The sequence below is a fragment of the Oxyura jamaicensis genome, chromosome 4, assembly GCF_011077185.1.
Source record: "Oxyura jamaicensis isolate SHBP4307 breed ruddy duck chromosome 4, BPBGC_Ojam_1.0, whole genome shotgun sequence".
NCBI classification, from domain to species: Eukaryota; Metazoa; Chordata; class Aves; order Anseriformes; family Anatidae; genus Oxyura; species Oxyura jamaicensis.
This window is the reverse complement of record NC_048896.1, coordinates 17,776,873-17,800,436: the sequence shown is the minus strand read 5'-3', so window position 1 is coordinate 17,800,436 and position 23,564 is coordinate 17,776,873. Positions and strand designations below refer to the sequence as shown.

At 38.8% G+C, this 23,564-nt stretch overlaps 2 protein-coding genes and 1 long non-coding RNA gene across 3 annotated transcripts in view; 1 reads left to right on the top strand and 2 right to left on the bottom strand.

Annotated features, from left to right (window-relative positions):
- Positions 1-23,564, bottom strand: part of AMMECR1 (AMMECR nuclear protein 1) — a 106,569-nt gene that overhangs the window by 20,551 nt on the left and 62,454 nt on the right. The window lies entirely within an intron of this gene.
- Positions 1-23,564, top strand: part of TMEM164 (transmembrane protein 164) — a 110,376-nt gene that overhangs the window by 69,165 nt on the left and 17,647 nt on the right. The window contains exon 7 of the mRNA XM_035323709.1: positions 21,949-22,153. Coding sequence (XP_035179600.1) covers positions 21,949-22,153 — 205 coding nt within the window. The remainder of the gene's footprint in view (positions 1-21,948; positions 22,154-23,564) is intronic.
- LOC118165579 lies at positions 10,725-22,012 on the bottom strand. Its single transcript, XR_004750115.1, has 2 exons — positions 20,887-22,012; positions 10,725-12,025 (listed from the first exon to the last, which is right to left on the bottom strand). It is a non-coding gene; the product is annotated as an uncharacterized LOC118165579 (long non-coding RNA).

Below are 23,564 nucleotides of genomic sequence, written 5' to 3'. Positions count from 1 at the left end.
GCCTGGTCCCCCATAACATCAGCAGTAGAAGTCCAGGCAAATTCCTGCTTACTGAAGATCTCCTGCACTGGCATTACCAGATGAGAAACCATTCTCCATTTAACATACTTTAAGTCGTACAGAAACAAACATCATACATCACACGTGTAAGCCACATCTCAAATGCGGTGGTAATACTTCAAAACAAGATGAGTGAATCATGACAAACTTGAATATTGATAAAAAGCTGAGATATGAAGCCTTAATGTGAACACAGTGGAAGCAGAAAGGCACACAGGCAAATAAGCCTCAGGCATACAGAGCGAACAAAGTAGTTCAATTTTAGTGAAAGCAGAGCAACACAGCGCATATTGCATACACTATTAGTAAAATTAGCTGGCTAATTCTGTTATTCAGTAATATGAAACTAGCTCAAATACTTGTTTTCATGTAACCACCTGATGGTAACTACAGTACCGTTTATCAAACGATAGTGCCATTTCAACCACACCTGAAATTGTTTCTTCAGAACTGCTAGGCGCTTTTTTATCTTTATCTGTACAGCTTGCTGAAAAATTGTTCTTTCATACCTCCATCACTGCAGACATCTTTGCACATATCCTGTATTAGCACTGCTGCTGCAGCAGATAAGCGAGCAATCTGGCAGAACAAACTGATCAGAGATTTGGATAAGTCTCTGATGCGACTGTACCTAGTCAACACTGAATACTATGTTCCTCCTTTTCCCATCTCCAAGTCCCATGTTTCAATTTGTTTTCATCTTTTTAAACAGCTTTGTCTCCATTGTTAACGTTAACAAAACTAAAATTTACCTGAAGAAATTAGTGTTGACCAACAACCAACAGAACATCCTAAAAGCGCTCATTTGTACTGTTTAGCTACACAGAAAAGATTCTGTATGCTTACGCAAAATGTATGAAACTAAAACAGCCCAGCAACTTTCTCAGGTGTCAAATTTTGAAGAATGAGCCTAAAACTTAGCAACCCTGTCCTAATGAGTTTCATCTAGGTGCATCACATACTTCTTTAAAACAAGGAAACATTTACCTATTGAGTGCTGTATGTTACAGACTATCAGGCTTCCTGATGCACTCATCCTTCTATTGCCACCTTGGTTGAAACTCTTAAGTTTCAGATACCTTTTGAAAAACCAAGAGTTGGCCAGCTTACTATCATCTATTCAGAGATAAACCTTCATTTCTGCATTTTTTTATTGCTTGATTAGCAGGAAACATGTATGTCATTAGAAATGTATCCCTTCAGAATTCATCCATAATCCCTGGGCTGCAATTATTCAGTAAGCCTAAACTTTATCTCTGTGGGTATTTAATAAGTCACCATCTACTGACAACTATGATGATTTCAGCAAAACAAGTGGAGAGTTTCCAGTAGACTTCCTCATGGGCAGCTGTCTACATGGAGAGCTTAGCTTGTACAACGGTTAACAGACGGTCAGAAACGTCAGCAGGTCTCAACACTTACCGAGCACAAGAAAGCTTGCACGAGCTTTTACTTTTGCTGTTCCTGTTCTGTGGAGAAAGAATTTCAGTTTCTAGAGACAACAGTTTGGCACATATCATAAACTCTACAAAGATGTACATATGTAAATTCAGACTTTTACCTCACTCTTACTGTTAGCGTGCTTCTTGGTGACCAATTTAAAGCAAGCATAAAACACAGACAAGACAACATATGCTCACTTTCCTTAAAAAACTCATTTCTGATCTGAGCTGTTCAGAAAGAAAAGCCACGATATACTTGCGTGTAGGTATTCTCGATTGAAGAAACTTTGTTGTGTTTCTTTGATGGAAGCATTACTTTTGCACTATTAGAACATGCTTTTACCATCTTACTCAGTGCCATGTTCAGTTAATTCTTCTGTTAGAAAGACAAAAGGATTGTATCGGAGCAAAGACTGGTATATTAGATAACAGGTTTTGAAAACAAATTCCACATTTTTTTCTGTTAAATTTAAAATAAAGGAAGAGTAGGTGGAAATAACCAGTAAAATAATTTGGAAAAATTAAGCAGAGTTCAAAACATCATTAAAGAAAAAAAGATGATAATATTTTGAAAAACATTTTCTACGTCATCTGTTCTGTATTTCTTAATGCCCAGAGCTAATTTACATATATTGCTTCTGACTAAATGCAAGTACTTGGTAGTGGGGAGCTGAAAAGCAGCAGCGCCAAGCAAGAGGAATTCTAGCTGGCCAATAAAAGGACATTAGTTTTTCCACATGGGGTTCTGCTTCATGTTAAAAGCAAAGCAGGCAAAGTCACAATTGAATCCTGTTCAAAGAAAACTATTTTTAGACACTAAATGCATGCACACACATGCACCACATTTCCAGTTAAATATACTTTATTTATGAAGTTTTGTGCATCCCACTAAGACAGATCAAGTAATTGCCAGACGAGAAAAAACAAAATACTACTCAACAATCAGGTTTTGTTTTTTGTTTTTTTTTGGGCTGAGCTATGCTATACAAATCCCAGCTCCTGCTCAAATGAAGTTCATCTGTCCATAAGCTCTCCAGAAAAATGTTCTTCAGTAAGTTCATGTTCCACTCCCCTTTGCACTTGGGAGTACAAGAAAGTAGGAAAGCTTGCAAACTTTAAAGTATTTCAGTGTTTAAAGACATCAAAAAGATTTAAAGGAAATGGTTTCAGCTATTTTGAGTTATGACTAACAGCATGAAATTCAGTGAAAAGTATAATTAAGGCTTATATTCCTTAGGACTTTGGACTTAGGTCCTTGTTTTAGTAAAATGCTGTTTCATGGTTCTGAAATAATAGCACGAGCAGGTGAACCAAAATGCAATACATCACCGTGCTGTCCATTTGTGTTTTCTGTAGGCCACAGAAATGCTAGAAGAAATAAAAATAGTCACCTTCAGTCTTCAAGAACCTATGGCTCTTAAACATGACGTGGCAGCTGGGTAATAAACAGGAGGGCAGAAATGGGGGAAATGAGAAATAGAAATGATTTTAAAGGATCTTCACAAAGTTCCTTAGCGTGTATGCATCACAAAAAGTAGAGAAGGATTTGTGTGAACGAAGGAAGGTAATTAGATGAATTCTTACTATTTTATTATTATTTAATGAAAGCAATAATTAAATTCCTCACTAAACCTTTTAGTGGACAATCACATTTGCAGACACAAACTGGATGGAAGTTGGGCAAAACGGGGTCCGGTTGTGTACGCTACTGGAAGTTACTTTCAGGGCTTTAACATCACACAGTGGGAGAAGATGCAAAGGAAACATTCAAGCACTGGGCATAATGTAAGTAATACTACACTTTTAAAGGAAGTGTAAATGAGGCAGAGACATTAAGTGACTCACGCAATTTAGGAGGCTTACACAGTGAGTCAGTGACAGAATCAAGAATAGCATCCAAGATCCCTGACTCCTACAAATCTTTCTGTGACAGCTTCTTTCACAATCTGCTCAGTCTACGGCAAAGAAATACAGATCCCTGAACATCAATCAAAATAGAATGGATAAAATTAAGCAAACTAATCTAATTAAAAATAAATTTTCCATTATTTTTTTCAGTTCACTCTACTACAGACTTTTTTTTGTTAATTAACCAGTTTCCTGTACAGAGCACAGATAAACCAAACCATGTATTTTTGTCATCTAAACAACAGTTCTCCACATACCATTGGCACAGTGATGAAAAATAGGTTAAAGATCTGACTTTACAAACTATTGCCCTCTCCTGATAAATATTAACACTACTTTTACATGGTAGGCAAAGGACTGAAACTTGAAAACCCCTTTCATTCAGCTCAGTAAGCGTAACTCCGATACTCTCGATTCTTTCATCAAGAGAAATGTGAGGTACCTTAGAAAATACATTTTACAAAGAAATGGGCCCGTGTCAAGAAACTGAGCCCAAAGGGCCTACATATCGTTCTTCAGCTAATTCAAAACATCCTGAAATTAACGAGTGGCAAACTCACTGAATTTTAGGTAACAGCAGTGAGGTAACAGCGTAAGAGAGAATTAATGACAGGATTTGAGAGGAAAAAAAAAAAAAAAGTTTGTTCCATTGCAGGCCCATTGAAGTTAAGTGAGATTTTTACTTTTTCAGCTTTCATACAACTTCAATAGAAAGAAATTACAGAGCACTTAGGGAGGTCACTGACATTTTCCTGGTGAAGATCAGCTATCATAACTCAGTTTGGCAGGAAACTAGCAGCTTCCAAGTCACAATCTGCAATTAATTTTTAAGTTAGAAAAACAGGGCAGAGTATGCTCCTCTTCAGAAAGAGGAATTGTGGTGACTAGAATTCTCTTAGCTTTCCGTGTAAGCCATCAGCCAGCCTAACAGACCTTACGTGACAGCCCTCTAGGTTTTCTACATCACCAGCAGAGATTTGCCAACTTAAATGGAGATTTCAAGCAGTGATTTACATGCATTGTCAAATCACTTGAATGCAGGGGAAAATTATTTATTTATATTGTTATTTTTTATTTTTATTTTTTAAGACCGCAAAATTTCCAGGAAATAAAACAACTGTGAATGACGTGTTTTTTTCCTGAACCCTCCCTTACATTTAGGAGACAGAAAGGGAAAGAACAACATTTACACTTCCTGCACACTGTGTTGCTAAGTGGCAGTCATGGGATAAAAAAGAATAAAAATAAAAAGGAAATACACTTGTTGACATTTTGGACAGAAATAATTCTCTGAAGTTCTAATTTTTTGGCCTAACTAATTAGCACAGTGCAGCAGTGTTTCAGGTAGAAGTAAAACACAGAAAAATTGCCTGAAGAGCCAAAATGCCAGGTCTAACTCCTGCAGACTAAGGTGTGCCAGGAAATCTCTCCCCCAGTCTCAGACTCACCTCCCCCCACTGGCTTCACGCTTCCAGCATTTGGATCCAGTCATCTGGTTTCAGGGGATGATAGAGTATTCTGATACTCTACTTTAGACGGTTATTTTAATTTTGAAAAGAATACAATTTCTCTAAGAGACAACTCAGAGTATGCACCTAAATTAAGTGTTCAGAAGAGTTCATTAGAAAAGGCAACCTCCACTGACTGGCTAACACAATTAAGCCTCTAGATTAGGCAGCCAGACATGCCTCAAATAAGATGTCTCATTTTATTAATTTTTGTCCCTAGAATTTCTCAACTCTCTGGTACGTGTGGAAATTGTTACCAGTGCTGTTAATAGGCAATTTATCAGCAAGGCTGCAGCAGTCACCAGACAGCACTAAGACAACTCACACATCTAGGTAGGTCGAATTTACCGAGAAGCACTCGGCTTTCCTTGGTTTCTTTTTGTTGTTATGTAGGTTTGTTTTTTTCCTTTGAAGTACACAGGATTGAATATTGTCAGATTTCTTGCAGATGGCGTATCAGGGCTATTAGAGACACAAATACAATACACTGAAAAATTTCGTAACAACTGTGAAGAGCAGACCCAGATATGGAAAGAGAAAATCTTTCCCGTGTTCTATTTCAAGCCTTTTCCTTCGAGAAAACTTCAGTTTGTTCAGAATATCCTGAAGGACAAACCAACATACAGAGTTTTTATTAGTAGTTTCAAACTGCTGAGTGACAAGGAAGAAAAGAGCCCCTGGGCAAAAGAAGAACCATCTACCAAAAAGAGAGAAACCATTATTTGCTCGCTTCAGTGCTTTTCGAAGCCGCTCTCCCAGTCATGTAACAGTGACAAGGACAAGCACAACTAGCTTTCCAAGGTTTTTTTTTTTTGTATTCAGATGCCAAAGTATTTAAAAACTTGATCTAAAATTTCAAGGCACCTGAACTTCTTGATTGGTAAGTCATTCATCTAAATCTAACCCTGACACATGCTGAAAGAAACAAAGGACAAGGCTCTGCATCAGTACTGCAGCTGCCTGCAGAACAAAGCAGCGGTAATTTACGGCTTCCCACACGGGACGCTGTCATTCCTAGGTTTTATGACAGAGGTGCCCAGCTGTGGTACGTGTTAAAATTAGAGCTGTGCATGTCACGTCAAAACGGCTCATGGCATGGAACAAACGAGAAGCGACTATTGGTAGTGATGACAGAACCCAGCAAAACCTTAACAATCCCCACTTACTGGGCCTCCTCCAAGAGAACACTGAAAAAAATAAAATGTAATAAAGGAAAAGTTAAAAGCCGTGTTAAAAACAATATATATTTTGGCTGCAGATCAGATTTTTGTCAACATCGTAGTATTGCACTTGGAATTCCTAAAAGGTCCATTTATACAAATACAAATTTAGATGTATTTCAAATACACAAGGAATAAAAATAATAATTCAGGTATTTTGTTTGGAGTATTCCTGAAACCTGAAGAGAGGCAATTAGGATATACCACAATTAACTGTTTCTGTATCGCCGTCTATGAAGATAAGTATTTCATCACCTGTTCCTCATGCTTTACAAACTCATCAATAACTTAATTTGTGCAAAATCAGTTCCATAATGACAGCAGGCATCACAGCATGTGGGCACAGGGTCATGGAAATTAAAAAAAAAAAAATCTTTATTGACTGCAGTCACTAGGGGGAAATGATTTAATTCAGTCACATCACAGAATCACTGAATGGGTGGCAGGGACCTCTGGGCCCATCTGGTCCAGCCCCTGCTCCAGCAGGGCCACCCCGAGCAGGGTGCCCAGTGCCACGTCCAGACCCTTCTGAAGATCTCCAAGGAGGAGACTCCACAGCCTCTGGGCAGCCTCTGCCAGCGCTCCAGCACCGGCACAGCACAGAAATCCTTCCTGATGTTCAGACAGAACCTGCCATGTTCCAGCTTGTGCCCATCGCCTCTTGCCCTGGCACCACCGAGCAGAGCCTGGCACCCTCCCTTCAGGTGCTCATGGACATTAGCGAGGTCCTCCCTGAGCCTCCTTCTCTCCACGCTGAGCAGTCCCACCTCTCTCAGCCTGTCCTCGCAGCAGAGGTGCTCCAGGCCCTTCAGCACCTTGCTCTGGGCTCTGTCCAGTATGTCCATGTCTTTTGTACTGGAGGGCCCAGAACTGGACCCAGTTCTGCGAACGTGGCCTCACCAATGCTGAGCAGGGGGAAGAATCCCCTCCCTTAGCGTGCCGGTGATATTTTGCCTAATGCAGCCATGAACACCAAGAGCCTTCTTTGCAGCAAGGACACATTGCTGGCTTTTGTTCAACTTGGTGTCCAGCAAGACACCAGCTCCTTTTCTGCCAGGCTGTTTTCCAGCTGGGAGGCCCCAGCACGTCCTTGTGCTGGGGTTGTTTGTCCCCTGGAGCAGGACTCCACACTTCTTAACCTTGATGAGGGTCCTGTCAGCCCACTTCTCCAGCCTGTTGCGGTCCCTCTGGATGGCAGCACGGCCCTCTGGCGCGTCGTGCCATCCACACACAACTGAAAAGCAAACCACACTGGAGCTGCTGAAAATGTTCTGCTACCTTGTTGGTTTTCCTCCAAAACAAGTGCTGTAGTTCACTTCCTACCAACGTTTAAATCAACAAAAGAGGTATTTCTAAATACTTTACGGTATTTCTAAAGATTCTAAAGAAGACCCATATTTGCAGACAAATCCTTATTTTAATTATTTTAATCTCATTTCCTCTTCTGGCTATCTTGACTCACAGTACACGCACAAGTCAACTCCATAGCACTGATGGAACAACTAACATGGTCTGGGATGCTTCAAAGCTGCTTCTCAAGAAGTCTGCATTCAGTGGGATTATCTGTTAAGACGTGCGGCTAGCGTGCATCTGCGTAATGCCCAGTGTCAGAAAATCCTGGAGGTTTAATTACTGCTGGCTCTTCGGCGGAGTCTGACAATCATACACAAATGCCAGGTGCAAATGATTGAACTCCTTGCTTTTTACCATTACAAAATTTCCCATACGAAAAGAAAGCTCATAACCATGGAACCTGTAAAAGCTAAGGCTCACATAACCTTTAAAAAGCTTTTTAGAAGAAAAAAGAGTAATAAATGTTTTTTCTACTGCTGAGAACTACTCAGAAATATTCCTTCATGATCTGGATTCTTCCATGTAAACCCATCACTATGTCAACCATCGTTATGTCAAAATGTTACACTATATGGACATAATGACTTGAATTAATCTTTTACTGCTGTAACTTTCCAATGAAACAATGAACACTTGGATGAAGAGATCCTTAAAGTTCAGGAGAATTCCGTGTATGCACTGTTATGGCCTTAAAGTGGAAAAATACGATCACAGAATTCATAACTCCTACGATCTGCTCACATCAGCAAACATAACGCAGTTGGAAATAGAAAACTTACAAAGTAATATTGCAGTGTCCTGATTACATTAGTAAGAGTCAGGTTTCTGTGGCTCCAACAGCCTTGCTGTTTCCTGAAGCCAAAAATCTTACCCTATACTGCTTTCGTGGTTATAAAGGAATTATTTTTCTCCTTGGATGTGAAGAAAGAACAAACAAGTTACAGACTCCGCATTTTTCTCATTCTGCTTTAATCCCACTGGAAATGGGGGAATCATTTTGAATTATTGTAAAAATGTCCTACTACACAGAAAATCATTTTTTTTTCTTACTTAAAATTAACCTAACTTAAAGATGTAGACAGAGCTTCAGTAAAAGGGTAACAGATATGCTAAACTCAAACTCTTCCCCTAGCAGGTCAGTAAGACACAGAAGCATGGTTTGTAGCACATTACCGCACAAAGTGTGCAATTACTGTGCATTTACCCAGGCCAGGCAAAAACAGGCAGAACTGCTATGCTCCGGGCACTCCATGCTTCCAGAGCTGAACAGCGTGAGCTAGGAACTCCACGCTAACGCTTGCCTGTACTCCCAGTGGCCCAGCAAGGGCTTTGAACAGCATTTCCTGGCTGTAGCTGGACATGAGGTAGAGCAGCTGTACGCGTGGTTTCTTTTTAAGTGGCAGTTTCTTTTCTGCCTTTTCCTACGTTCTCCCTCGCCCCTCCCAGCACCTCTCATCACGCTGGGATAAATGAGGACAATAGAATTCAAAGCCATGACACTGTGTGTGTCATCCTCATGCAGACATTCAAGAAACTGAAAGGTGTCAATTGCCACGGAAATGTCCTGTTTGAATATAGGAAAAGCAAATCCACAGCACTTAGAATAACCACACGACATAACACAGAAAGCCTACCACCCTCATTTCAGATGCTTATTAACAAGTTGCATAACTGAACTGACCAGGGTTTGGTGTGTAGGTTTTTGTTTGTTGAACACATCATAAAAGACTAGTCAAAACTCCGAGCTCCAACTGGACTCAATTTTAATGTCACTAAAGGGCTCTCCAGCAGATGGCAAAGTTTAGATAATTGTCAAAAACGAACTGCTCAGTTAGATTTAGGACTGGTAAGCTTGAGTAACATTAACCACTCAAATCCTTAAGCACACGACAAGTCCCTGGAATTCTTTACAGCTCCAATAGTTCTCTCAATACTGACTTAAGGTCATCACTTCACCCCCAAAACGGGAACAGGATTCAAGACAACATATTTAAGGCCACTTTGTAGCTGAATTCAACCCCGACTTAATCCATCACAAAATACTACTCACCTCTAGAGAAGTGTTCAAGTCATCATTTTAAAAAGTACAAGTAAATAAAAATATTTTCAGTTCTTTATGCATTTTAGAAAGCCTCATCCTAAGCAGATATGTAAAAATGTTACAAAACTTCTCAGCAATGCAATGATGCATAAATATATGAATATAATTTGAACATTTACATGTTCAATTTCCTGAGACCTCTAAAAATAGGTTTGTTTTTTTATCCCGTTGAAAGCCTGGAACAGCAGAGTACCAAGTATTCTCAATTTTGTCACTGGAAATACTAAAAACTGCACTTTTATATAAAATAAAAAGTAGCTACATTTTTTTTTATTAGTTGTCAATATCCTTCAACCAACAAGTTCGGTTAATGCTGCAGATGGAATTTAATTAACCTCCGTTTTCATACTGTTTATCACAAATAGAGAAACTGGTCTGTGGTCAAGAATCCATAGTTAAGGACAAATTTCATAAGATCAGCTGAAGAACGAGGAAAGCAAAAGGCATGTTAGGATACATAGTAGCTGAATTAGAAAGGAAACAAATCACATTGATTTGAGCTGTTGCAATACAACAGAAATAGAGATTAAGACAATGAGATAACATAGGAAGATATTGATGAATGTAGTCTGATAGCTCAGGGTGCACGCTGCCTTAGACACAGGAATATGCCTACGCCTCATACAGGGAACTGAGTAACGTCCTGCCTTGTTTCCTAAGATGTGCATTTCATCAATACCTCTACTTAACTTGGATCGTGTTTAAACTTTTTTTGTGTGTGCGGTGGTGGTTTGTTGTTTTTTGTGTGTTGTAACCGAAGTGCAGTCTCTTAGCCATTCTGTGAACATATACGGCAGCTACAAAGAGATGCAAACGTGAGCTCTGTCAGTATAAAGGTTGGTGTCTGAGCTCACGGCATCTTACTAATTCTCAGTGTTTTTGTAAGTTTTATAGTAGAAAAAAAGGCACAAGATGGATCCCTTGTGGCATATGATATGTAGTAAGACCTTTGGGAAAGAGATAGCCACTCCTTATTTCATGGGAACGCGTAGGCACAGAAGAAAGCATTTTGGTTTCTAGACACTTCCTCCTGCTATCTTGAAGCCACTCTAGAATGCAGGCATGAGAATTGTTGATTAGGACAAATCTTAATTTGTTATTAAAAACAATAACCAAGGACTCTCAACACTCATTTCTTTGTGCACTTGTAGGCTTTTATTTCATACAAGAATTTCATTAACAGATTAAGTTATGATCGCTCAATACCTCCATAAATCACCAATCCAAAACCACGCATTAGATATATAAACCCATTCTATACATTTGGACGCTTTGCTGCCTGCATGTTTCCGTCCCTTCCTCCTCTTCCACACACAGGTAAACTTCTTTCTTCTCTTTTTAGCAACTCTGTGACTTCTGTCTCTCCAGACAGAAGTTCACTGTTTTATCCCTGTATTCCCTCTAGCTTTCTGCCATAGTTCCGTCTACTTGGGGTGGTAAATTCAGTGCCACCTCCAACATCTTCAGCTTATAGAGGTGACTGGATAGGGCATTCACAAATCACTATATCCAAGGTCAGGACACCCAAAGCAACAAAAGCTTTGCAAGCTCAGCTAAACATAACATTCAGTTCCAAGCTTGCCAGCTGTCGCTCTGTGTCTTCTACTCTAAACCAGATTTTGAGTAGCAAATAAAAAAAGCTGGAACTGAAAAGGAAGTTCTGAAATGAAGAACAGGCAAAAAGTTTGGGTTATGCTAGGCTACATCCATCTGCAGCCTCAAGAACTGCAATGTAGGTAGTCAAGGAATCCATTTAACATTACATACATTCAAAAATTCTTCTCAACTACAGAATAAAGGATCATTACAAACATCTAAGTAGAAACATGAATATGTCTGACTATGAGATTAAATGAAATGTGAAATTTATGCTTACTAATTAAATATTTCATATAATATCCTCTCAGAAGAAACCATAAGCCAAATTCTTCTCCCTGTGAAGGTAATGGGAGTTCTGCCGCTCACTGCATTAGAAACCTAAACCAGCAAAGAATTTTATCTGTTCAGGTCTTGTGTTAACTTAGCTTTAAAATACTGTAATGTCTTAAATCGCTTATATTATACATATATAGTTACAAAGTTTAACTGAGCAGATTATCCCAAGAGCAACTGACGTCCGATTATTCAACGTTGAATAAGGATACAACAAACACAAAAATGGTTTATATTTGATTACACCCATTACAGCTACAATTCAATGTACCTGAAGTGTTTAATATTTGAATGAAAATAGGTTTCATCCCCTTTCTAAAAAGCAGCTCACAAACGGCTCACCTCCTGCACATCAGCAGCACTTACTTCACTCCGTTTTGTGAAACTCTACATAGCAGTTCTTGTAAACCTATATTTGTGAAAATACTTATGTATTGTAGACTTCCACAAACTTGAAGACAGTTTTTTGAGTGAGAAAAGAGAAAGTCACCCTTTCAGTATCTGAAAAAGCAGAACACAAAGACAGGGTTGCTCTAACAAACGAGGCTGCGTGCAGTGCAGAGACCTCCGCAGACAAAGCACAGCTGCTGCTCTTTGCAATGAGGGATTAGCAGTCTAGGTCAAAGGAAAAAAAGCCTCTCTGTAGCTAAGTGAGCAAATTGCAGAATGCATCCTCAGCATGGATGAGAAAGGGCCATCTAACCAGCTTGCAAACTGTGTAGAAGCTTCTGGGAACAGAAACAAAACCAGCAACAATTCTTTGACAGAACACGTAAAAATGATGCTGGTGAAAAGCAGCGATACCCCTGCTGGAGGACTGAGGTTGCGGTGACCTTTCAGTTATTTTAAAATTGTATTTCCCCTTTTCCCTTCTGTGTGTTCACAAATATAAGCATTTTTTCTTCACAGCAGAACCCACATGCTATCTGTGGGGCATTAACATAGCATCTGGAAATAACTAGCCGAGAGATAACAGAAAAAAGCTTTTAATTGTTTTTCATAAGAACAGCCCCCCTCCCTCTCTTTTTTTTTAAAAAAAAAATAATTTTAATTTTAAAACACAGACACTCGAGTCTCTTTCAACCTTCGTACAGCTGAGTCAATAGATTTGGCTTTAAACATTTTTGGCTTCCAGTTTTTTGGCACTTCAGTCGAATGAAATATAAGCCGATATATGAGGAAAAAGAATTACTGGCGTTCTGATCAAGCGCTAGATATACTTTTTATTCTAAATCATTCCCACTTCAGCCACTTTTCACACAGGAAAAAAAAGTCATCTTGTAAACTGAGACATGTCACTTGAATGTACCAGTCTGAATGTATTTTTAACCTGGCTTTTGTTTAAGAATGAAACACCAAAATCATTACTAGCGGTTAGGCTGGTGCCCAAACCGGCACATGAATCCTATGCTACAGGTAGCAGGAGATCTATTGCAGTTTGTGGTATTGCAGAAATAAAAGTCGTTAGAATTACTTAAGCTAGAAGTATCAAAAAGTTGTAGTGTTCAGAAAACCAAGAGCTTTTCTTCCTTTCCCTGTCAAAGGAAACCAAATAAAATTTAATCAACTGAGAGCTCAATGAAAGGGAAGAAGGTGTGACGTTATTAACTTTAACGAAGTCACACTTCCTTGCTGGTACAAGTTTAATAAACCTTATTTGAGACGCTGATTTACACAACACCTAAGTAATTGCCATTATCACAAAGGCCTTTTTCAGTGACGCTGGGCCTGCAGCTTATGACAGATGGGGAATTTCCCAAGAGCTGTGCTCAGGCTCATCAGAGCACTCCTTAACATCTGTACAAGTTCCCTAAGTTCTTGTGGGAGTCATTTATACGTGTACTTGTCCAGCCTGACAGACTGCGGGCATGACTGCTGGCCCTTTCTTACAAGTAATATGCAGTGAGAAAAAACATTATAGCATTGCATCAGAACAACAAACCTTGATGTAAGCGTGCAGGCTAACAGATTCTGTGGCCTGCAAATTGGCACTGATTGTCAAAAAACCTGCTATCCGCTCTGGTAAAAAGTGATCCTCAGTGTGCTTATTAAAACACAGACTTAGATTTAGAAAAGCTTTGATTAAAAAGTTTTGAAAATTAACATAAAAGTAGAAGTTTGTGATGTTAAAAATATATGGAGATGTATATTCCAAAAATGTTTCCGAGGAACTATTTCCATTCTCTCACAGCATTAGATGAATTAGAAACTATGTCAATACATTGGTACTTACACAGCCAAGAAGTCAACGTTTAATTTCTGCTTCTAAAATAAAGGATAGCACTAATACACACTTTTATGGACTGTACATACATTGCTCCATATACTTTTATGGAGTACATTTGAAAATGGCATGATTTGAAAACTGCATCAACAGTTCAGAAAAAAAAACCAACCTGGGCTCCTTTTGTCCCTAATACTGTATTTTAAAATTACGTTAGGAAAAAAATTGGTTCCATCCTATTTTAAAGCATCAAATGAATAGCAGCACTCCAGTCATTTTTAAATTCAAGGTTATCATCCCCAGAAATATGTAAATAATAAAAGCAGAAATAATGAACGTGCTGAGGACTATGAGACTTATGGAGAACCTCAGAATCAGAGGGGTGTTTAGACTTAGGTGTCTTCAGACATTCTTCAGCATTTTATGTGGCTGCTTAAGTCCAACCAGAAGCAGATACGCCATTTCTTCTCCCAAGAGCTTTCTATACCTCAACTGTACAGCTCTGTAAAGGACACGAGGCATAGCTTCTCCGTTCCTGGTGCCAATGGAATGATTTTTAGAAACAAGCATCTGTTGGCACTATTTAGAAACACCATAAAATCCCACTGTAGTTCACAAGAGCATTTTAATTCTCGTTTACTCTGGACTATGAAGATATCAATTAGATTTTAAAAGCTTCAAGACTTTTGTGTTGAAGTACACAGAAATAATGAGGGCTTTTGGAGCCCTCACAGTCCCCCACACCCAGTTCGTGCTGCTGCTTCTTTAATACAGGCTCCAAAGGAAGCATCAGAAAACACCTAAATGGAGGAGGTGCTGACAGACTGAAAACTTTAATTGAGACTCCTTTCCCACAGTCCCTCCCACACAAAGCTACAGAGTTTAAAGATTTTCACAGCTTCTAAGTGTAAGAAACATTTCTTTTTCCTTTGACCTCGTTTAATCCCTGATAGTGTCTATTAAAACAGGTTTCACAAAGTAGCTTTTGAGCCAAACACAGCCTTTATTCCTGCTGTGCCAGGTAGCTAATATACCACAGCTGCACCTCAGTTTCCAATGCCTTTGGAAGCAAGAGCCAAACTATGTTAAGATACTACTTGTATTTAGCACATATTAGCACTGGCCAGTATGCGCAGTGGGAAGCTTTTTTTTTTCTTCCTTAGTAATGAAGTGGTGGGAAACGTCCCTTACTCAGTATTAAAAATGAGCATCTCCCGCAGAGCTGAGAACAGCCAAGCGAGAGGAGCTTGCCCAGAAGCAGGTAACTTCTGTGCCAACTTCTATTCTGTCCTAGCTACGAGTTTCCAAATCTTTCTTTAAAACACAACTGCTGGGAGATGCCTTCTGTATCTATGCCTCTCTTCTGTGTCAACACACAATTGTGTCTGGTACTGCCCAGCACTGGCCCTTAACCTGGTATGCCTTTGTAGTGTTTAAGAAGTGATTAAAATTCTCAACTGAAATTTCAGTTTCCATTATTTCCATCAATATTCAATTTCCATTCTAAAAGATTTTTTTAGGAAATGATTTGAACAAATGATATTCTCTCAAATGATATTCTCTCTAAGAATATCATACAACAAAATGAAAGAGTTGTCCAAAAAACATGCAGTAACAAAAAGAATCCATACAAGTAATGGAAAAAAAAGGAAAGAAAAAAACAACAACAACAACAACAAAAAACTCTGGCAATGAAGTTTTAAGCTTTACTAGTAAAACCAGGGTGGCCAGTTTCCCCGACCCCACCCTCCTTCCCAATTACTTATGTCAAATAATATTCAAAGTCAAATACAAATCTGACATTCAACCCAGCTAGTGTTTCAACTCACCTGGTCCTCTGTCTTTGAACTCACAGGGTGTGTACCATTTTCTTTACATAAAAGAAGGAGACTGCGTGGGACATACATGACAAGAGCATCGTGGGAAAGCCCAGAGTCACAAATGACATAGCTCCTCCTGGAAACCCATCTGGAAAGTCTGAGTAATTGCTGGATGTCCCCAGTTACTCATCCACATTCAGTCAAATTTCAGGAATATCTGATTTATTCCCAGTACTACAAATTACCTCAACGAATGCAAGTCAACTTGCTTATTCGTGGCTTTTTCAAAGCATGCATTTTATAAGAAGCACATTTTTGAAATTCCTGGATTTTAATGCATGTTCTCTTCAACTGCATTTTTTTAAATATGACAATGAAATAAGTATTTTACTTCAGAGAGTTTCCTTAGTTACACTACATACTAAAGCTGAGACCTAGCACTTACGACAACCTCAGCAGAAAACCTCCACCTTCCCTGAGCAGCTTTAGACAGATACAGCTATTCTGTGATCACTTTGAAATTCAATTTCTCCAAAATCCTTCATTGCCTTTCATAAACAGTCAATTCTCAGAATACGTTTATCCCACCAAACGGAGTACTGCATTCTCCCCCCACATACATACCTAACAATTCATATTCTTTAATTTAGTTTTCCCAGCAAAATCATTACCAGTATTCTGATAACCCTCCCTGAATTTAAAAAGCTTTGGTAGGGCATCTTTATGCACTCCTCCTTTCCTAAAAATAACAACAATCTAAGGGCCATCCTCCTTTTTGTTTGCTTTCTTTCAGGAAGTGTTGCTAAGGAAACAGACCATCATCTACCATTAGGTCCACAGGCCTAGCAAGGTTTTCTCAGAAATAATAAGCTAACAATTACAAAACCAATACATTTTTAATAAAGGAAAAAAATAAGGCAAAGTTACTATTTCCCCACACACAAAGCGCAAGAAGCATACTTACTAAGGCATGCTCCTTCTCCCTCCACAACAACGTTGTTTCATTTTCATTTCTTAATGAAATAAGGAGAAACATTTAACCCATCATTAAAGCAAGAGGTTTTTTCCCCCAGTTTCTAGAGCCAGTATGGTATTGAGCTTTGCCATTTTGAAAAAAAAGGCAGGAGACAGTTCTGGTAAGCAACAGTTCCCTGAAATACTGACCAGGCACTGTATGCACAAAATCATTTACAGACCTACTTACTGAATTGACTCACACAGAATAACTAAGCATGGCTCAATCAATTCAAATTTGTGTACTTCACTTGGCGTTTCTGCTATTGTGAGTTTACATCATAATCCATTTTGCTATTAAACAATTATATTCCACCATGACAGATCTGAGGATTTACCCAAATTAAAGTGGTGTTATTTGCAAAATTCATGTCTACAATAGTTCAGCAACAACTGTGTATGGTCTAAGATGAGATTTTGAAATATGAACAGCTCCACGTTTCAGTAAAATCTAACCTCTATACAGATAATGCAGCAGGCAAAACATGAGTCTGTACAGCATTGTTACAATAGTATTGCCTGAATTTCATTAAGGTAGTCAGACATCGTTTAAAAACTGAGGTGCCAATACATCAGGTTTTCATTTCCTATCTCACTAGAAGCAGATCATACTTAACCTATGCATTTAACTAAGCATTTTGGATAATAATAAGGGGGGTTAAGGCTATTAAAAATACCTCTGGAGCTCAACCCCACCATATATATGTATAACCTCACCATTTATTTATTTATGCACACACACACATATATAGTTTGTAAAGGAAAGTTAACTGCTGAACTTTCTTAATATACTCTGGCCCAGTTCTGGCTTAGGAGTTTAAGACAATTCTATTAAGTCAGCTGCAACTTCCTTAAAGATTATTAAAAAAATGTTAACACCATGCATCTTATCTTTACTAACACTACGAATGTTCAGACCACCTCTGGACCTCCTATGCTCTTTTATTAACATCTCAAATGCTAAGTTATAACTTCAAAAGATAATCAGAAGGGAACACAAAGGTAAATTTAAAGGCAAGCCAAAAGAAAACATAACAATCAAAACCTGACAAAGTTTCTACAGAATAAAAGATTAACTTGCCTCCCTAAAAAGAAAAAACATTTAATTACTAAAAAGGATCTCTTAACAGCTTGCTTATGGAAAGCCTTGTAAGCTAAAAGCTTATCTAGTTTTATGCAACTGCATCAGTCCAATAAAAGAGATTATATCTCTGTTTACATCCTACCTCACACATGCACTAGAACAACTTGATTAAATTGCTTTTAGACTCTAGTTTTGGAAACTTAAGGAATCCATTTTCTTATTAAAATGATGTCTAACTATGCTTGGCAAAAATCACCCTAAGTACTTCTCCCCCCCATTACTGATTTTAATTGGAATGAACTCATTTGTGATAGAATTTCTCTTCCATTTCCTGCACTTTGTTTTGTGTATGTGAGGGCAAAGATGGAAGAAACATCACGTGGCCCAAGTGGGACAACCACTGAGGACTTAAAAATAGAACTCACTTAAGCCTGTAAGGAAAGGAGAAAAATCACAGCTACCTTTGCAAATCATTTACACAAAAAGGTAAAAAAGGCACAACACAGGCCAGCAGATCTCAAATTTAGTGATGAGTAAAAGCACCTAGTAAAACACAACTATCTCAACTACTTTGTATTTTGGCAATTGACTCAGCTGACAAATCCTGTGGCCACTAACAAAACACCTCAAGATGCCCTACCTTTAGCCCTTGTACTTCATCTCTGAGTTATGATGGTAGATATTTTCAGAATTAATCTAGGAAAAATTAGTTTACGTTCATGTATTTCCTTGATATGGCCTCGTTTCCTCAGGTACAGCCCCACGTGCTCTGAACCAGCTAGTCCTTCCTCCCTTCAGAGGAATCACGGTACATGGTCACAGTGCCTACAGATTTCTAAATCTCTTTTAGACATGGCTTTTGTCCAGATCACGGCAACATCCTCAGTTACCAAACTTTCAGTGGGGTCCACAGTATGGATTAGCCGAGAAACGGTCCTACAACTCCTTTAGTATCCTTCAACTTCCATTAGGGCCAGACACCTGAGGTTTAAGCATCAGCTCGGTAGCTCACTTCATTACCTCCCCAGGAACATCAGATGCTCTGAAATCACTCCTCAGTGCAGACTTGCTAAGACTGCCACTCAGTGAGGGATATGATGGCATGAGTGAAAGACGTGCTGCAACTACCTGAGGAGCCTCAGCTGCCCATATTCTTGATGGTTCAAGTGGATTTGGCAGCATGTATACCAGCTTTATTAAAGCTGAGTGGATTTCATAGGCTGCACCCCCACTAAAAACTTAACTAAATGGGGTCATGCGGGGTAAGTGGGATTTAGGAGCTACAAATTCCAGATGTATATTGCCACTGGCTCCTCATATGCCTAATGGGAGGCACTGGCTGTCCATCCACTCAACTAGACACAGAGCTATGTTACCGCACCTCTCCCTAAGAATATTTTCTCACCTTGAGATTGTCCATCTGCTGCCGGTCATCCTATAGCAGCAGCACAGCCTGTGCCCTCTGCCTCATTAAGATGGCCTTGAAAACTCAGAGGCAACCAACAGATGCTAGAAATTCCATCTGCCATCCAGCTTCCCTGTTGTACACCTGCTTTTCATGGAAACGTAACGAAAAGGAAGCAACATTATGCTTCCTGGCTTTAACGTTGAACATACAAGAATAGCACAACACTGGTGAGTTCAGGCAGAGAAGACTTGACATCGCTCTGCAGAGTTTAACTCTGAAAGTGACAGCATAAGCTTCTTCTCGCAATTATCAGGCGTTTTGCATTAGTTGACACCAGACACAGGGTAGTAATAGAATAAAAGAAGTTGACTTTCAGAAGCTATCTGCTATAAATCGATACCACAGCCTGCGAAGTGTTATCAATGGGCAACACAGGAGCAACAGCGCGCTCTGAAACGTTACGTGAAATGCTATTGGCAAGAATTAGTTCAGACTGACTTCTGTGAACAGGGAAGGTCACAACAGAAATGTCAAACATATATAATGCCCCCGCACACCACCCACTCCCCATGTTCAAAAATTCCAGTCAGCAACACAAGTGTGCTTTGCCCTGGGCCAGCAGCAATGACTGTCCTCATCCATAGCAGCATTGCCCCACAGTTAGGGCTTTGTGAAATTAGTGCTGGGTCGTGCGGGCAGATAGAGGGAAGGTCAGGTGAGGCTGTGATTAGTAAAAACAAACAGGAATTAAACAGAAATTAAGCTAGGCTGAACAGAGAGGGGAGATGCCCTGTCTGTACAAATACTTGCTTCTAATCTTAACTAAGTAAGACCAACATCTATGTTAATGTGATCGGTCATTCAGTTTCGGTTTTTATTTTACCCCTTAAACACGCTTGCCATACTGTAGTCTTGCAGTTGGATATTTAGCTTTCCTGTGTGGGACAGGCAGAAGGGGAGAGTGTTTTTCATGGAGAGAAGGCAGGCGATATAGCAGCGGCAAGGACTGACTCCTGAAATTGCTGATAAATACTGGGCAACAGAAGTCTAGTCACTAGTAGTGAACTGGTCACTAGTAGTCATGTAGACTCTACACCCAAATTCAGTTATGAGGAAGTTGGGCTGCAGGTTCCATTGCCTTCAGTCTTAAACTTCTCATACCAAGCTTCCCTCTTCGTTTGCATTTCTTGACCAACCACATCTATGGAAGCGAGGCTGAATGTCTGAAGGCAGTTGTAATTCTCAGGTGGAACACACAACAAAAAGACTGATTACATCATACAGTCAGTAGAGACAGGTCTGTGCGAGTTAAGAATGGTGACTTACATATTACTTGAAAATTTAAATCCAGTTTTCAGCCATTATGCTAATCCACTTAAGGCTTCCAGCCCTGTAGTTTCGTTTCATTGCTTTCTTTTATGACATGAGATTTGTGTGTCATATAATCTATATAATCAGTCTCTATTTGCCTCTTCTCTATTATTTTCTTCCCCATATATATCTACATAGGGAGGGAAATATATACATATATATTTACATGGGGAAAGAAAAAAATATATATACATATTCTAGCCTTGACAGGATAAAAATTGTTAAAACGTAATTGATACAACTACACTTGTTAGATCTACTAAGTGTGAAGTATGACTTCCAATTATATGAAATGTCTGGAAAAAAATAACTAAAATGTATAAAATAAATGAAACCATTTCATTCAGTATCTCAGGTGTAAAAGAGCAGGAGTAAAAAACTTCAGTGCCAAAATTTAAGTCTTACTGTTGAACAGAACACACAAGAAAGTAGTTTATCAACCTGTTAGGAAAATCTGTGGTAACCTGCTTCCAAGTTCAGTGTATTTTCTTGAAGGAGCTGGAAAACACAAGGTATTTTTCATAATCTGGATTGGTTTACTTTCATGCATTCAGATGGGATATTCACACATTCAGTCTAAAGAACTATTTTGCCCATTATCAACGTCTTAAATCCTAATTTAAATATTCAACACAATGAAACATTTTGAAAAAGGATAGATTTTATTCAACTAACCTCTTAGTAAAATTCTGTTGAAGTCACTAACTCTGAATCTATATTTTCATAACGTTCTGCAAAGGATTTTAATAATATACTTCCCTCCCGTGTCACTGATATAACTGCAGAGAAAATTGAATTCTAAGATTTTATTAGGAACACAGCACTAGCATTTTTAACTATGGGTATTCTCATCCCTCCTCACGACTTAGGCAGATGCATCCAATTAATGATGAATCATTCTACATAAATTTCCTGTTTAGCATGTACTAGCATACCAGCATAACAACCTACAGAGCTCAAAGTGGGGAAAGGAAACATACTAGGCCACAATTCTTCACCGTTTTTGTCTACAGACCAAAAAAAAAGTTTTCGAAATGTGTGTTTGTCCTTGTCCCAAGAAGGAAATTGTTCACTTCAGACAAACAATCATTGTCATTTGAAAGAAGTACACAGGTAGAGGTGCATACACTACACACTGTATGCAATATACAATTAGAGTTCACTACTAGGATTGAGGAAATTCTGATTTATTGAGATCCTAAGCACTATACAGTATACCGGTAATGAAATCTTGCCTGATGTGAACTGGCCACAATTCCATGGAGGGTGCTGAAAAAAGTAAGAATGAACTAGACAGACAACTTGGTTCTTTTCAGCAATGCTGTATCTTCAGAGTAACTGAAGAAAAGTGCCTTTCAGTGTTAAATAAAGGCAGAATACCTGCCTGTATCTTCAACTGAAGATGTCGGTCAAGTTCCACTTTCTGAAACGGAGAGCCCATTCATACTACCTACTTCACTGATTAATTTTGCCACCCCTGAATAAGTTTTTGTTTACTTTCAGGAATTGCCGTATCTTCTGCAAGAGCCTGCTGCCCACACACTGCTGGATCAAGTTAGCGTCCTGGTTTCTGATACCTCCAGGCTTGTGGAGCTCCAGACTCCAGAAGTTCACAGGTGTTTCAAAGCTGCTTCTGTTATTCCTCAAACGCTCTCTGCTGGAAGCCCTGCAGCTGGAATTACTAATGCCATGAAGGAAACTGCTCCAGGTATCCCTATCGATTTTTTTTTAAATAATGACTGAGATAAAAGAACATTTTTTTTAGTAAATTCAAATAGGAACTTTACACTTCAGCAGTCATTTCTGGGTTCTTTCGTTTTGACTTGTTTTTAAAAACAAACAAATGAAAAGAAGACGACAACAAAACAAGAGGAAATATTTTTGGTGCAATCCCTGCAAAAAAGTCTCCACATAAAAGGTAATAAAATCCCATATGCCACAAACAGCATAACATTTTACTTGCAACAGTTTTTGAAAAATAGGTTGGTACGTAGTTCCATTTCTCTTCTCTTGAATATTACTCAATTATCCTCTGGATAGCCTGGTATAGCCTTCCAAAGAATGTGGCTGTTACTTAAAGACTGCACTGAAAATATTTGAGTCCTCTTTACTTTTGCATCACTTCTCGTATATTATGACTTCAGATTTTAGAATTAAAATGATGCAATGGGAATCTTTTAAGCATTTTTTTTAATTATGCAAGAGTACAGTACAAGAGTACAGATTTGTGACAATGGATAATCTATTAGCAATACTGCTGTTTGCATACATCATACAATTGCAAGGATTTCAAACAGCTACTTATCAGCTTCACGTGTGAGAATTCCATTCTGGTAAGAGATATTTGATACATTTCCATTTCCTCATTCTTATATTTTATCATTTTGTAAGACTTTTTTTTGGCTATCACCTCCTTCCTCGTCTTTGAGGGAAATTTTCTGTACAAGCTCACTGTTCCGGATTGGGCAGTGTGACGAATGAAAAGCATTCTATTGCAGGAGGCTGGAGGAGCCCCCCTCCGGTCTGACTCACTAATGCTTAAGATTCTAAGGCATATAACCTTCAACAGAGGAGTTGCTTTAAGTTTCTTCTCACTGACCATTTTGATTGCAGAGGTTTTAAAGGACACAAGCAAATATTCCCCAGCACATAATAAAGCCAACAGAATAAAGGTAACTAGGTCTTTGAGAGGTTTATAAGGAACTCCAGCAGTTGATTCCTTCAAGCTGAGTAGAGAGAAGCAAAAAATGAACAGCTTGTAACAAACTAGTGAGACGTGTAGGAAAGAACATTCCCCATATTAATCTTAATACTGGGATTGACGTGATGCTTTAACAGCAAATAGGAAGATCCCATAATGGAGGAAAGACTCCAATCTAAAGTGATCTGGAGGCACCAATTATTTTAAGTGATGATAATTTTAGAGGTCTCTACATGCCTGATTATAGTTTCTATTTTAAAGCACCATAAACAGTCTATTATAACTGAGCGGACAAAATTCCATTGATTCTTTAGAAAATAAACTTAAGAAAGTAGAAAGCTTGCTACTAGCTCTAGTGATAAACTGATTAGTTTTCACTCTATGCAAAGAAAATGGAACAATATTAAGGTGAATGATT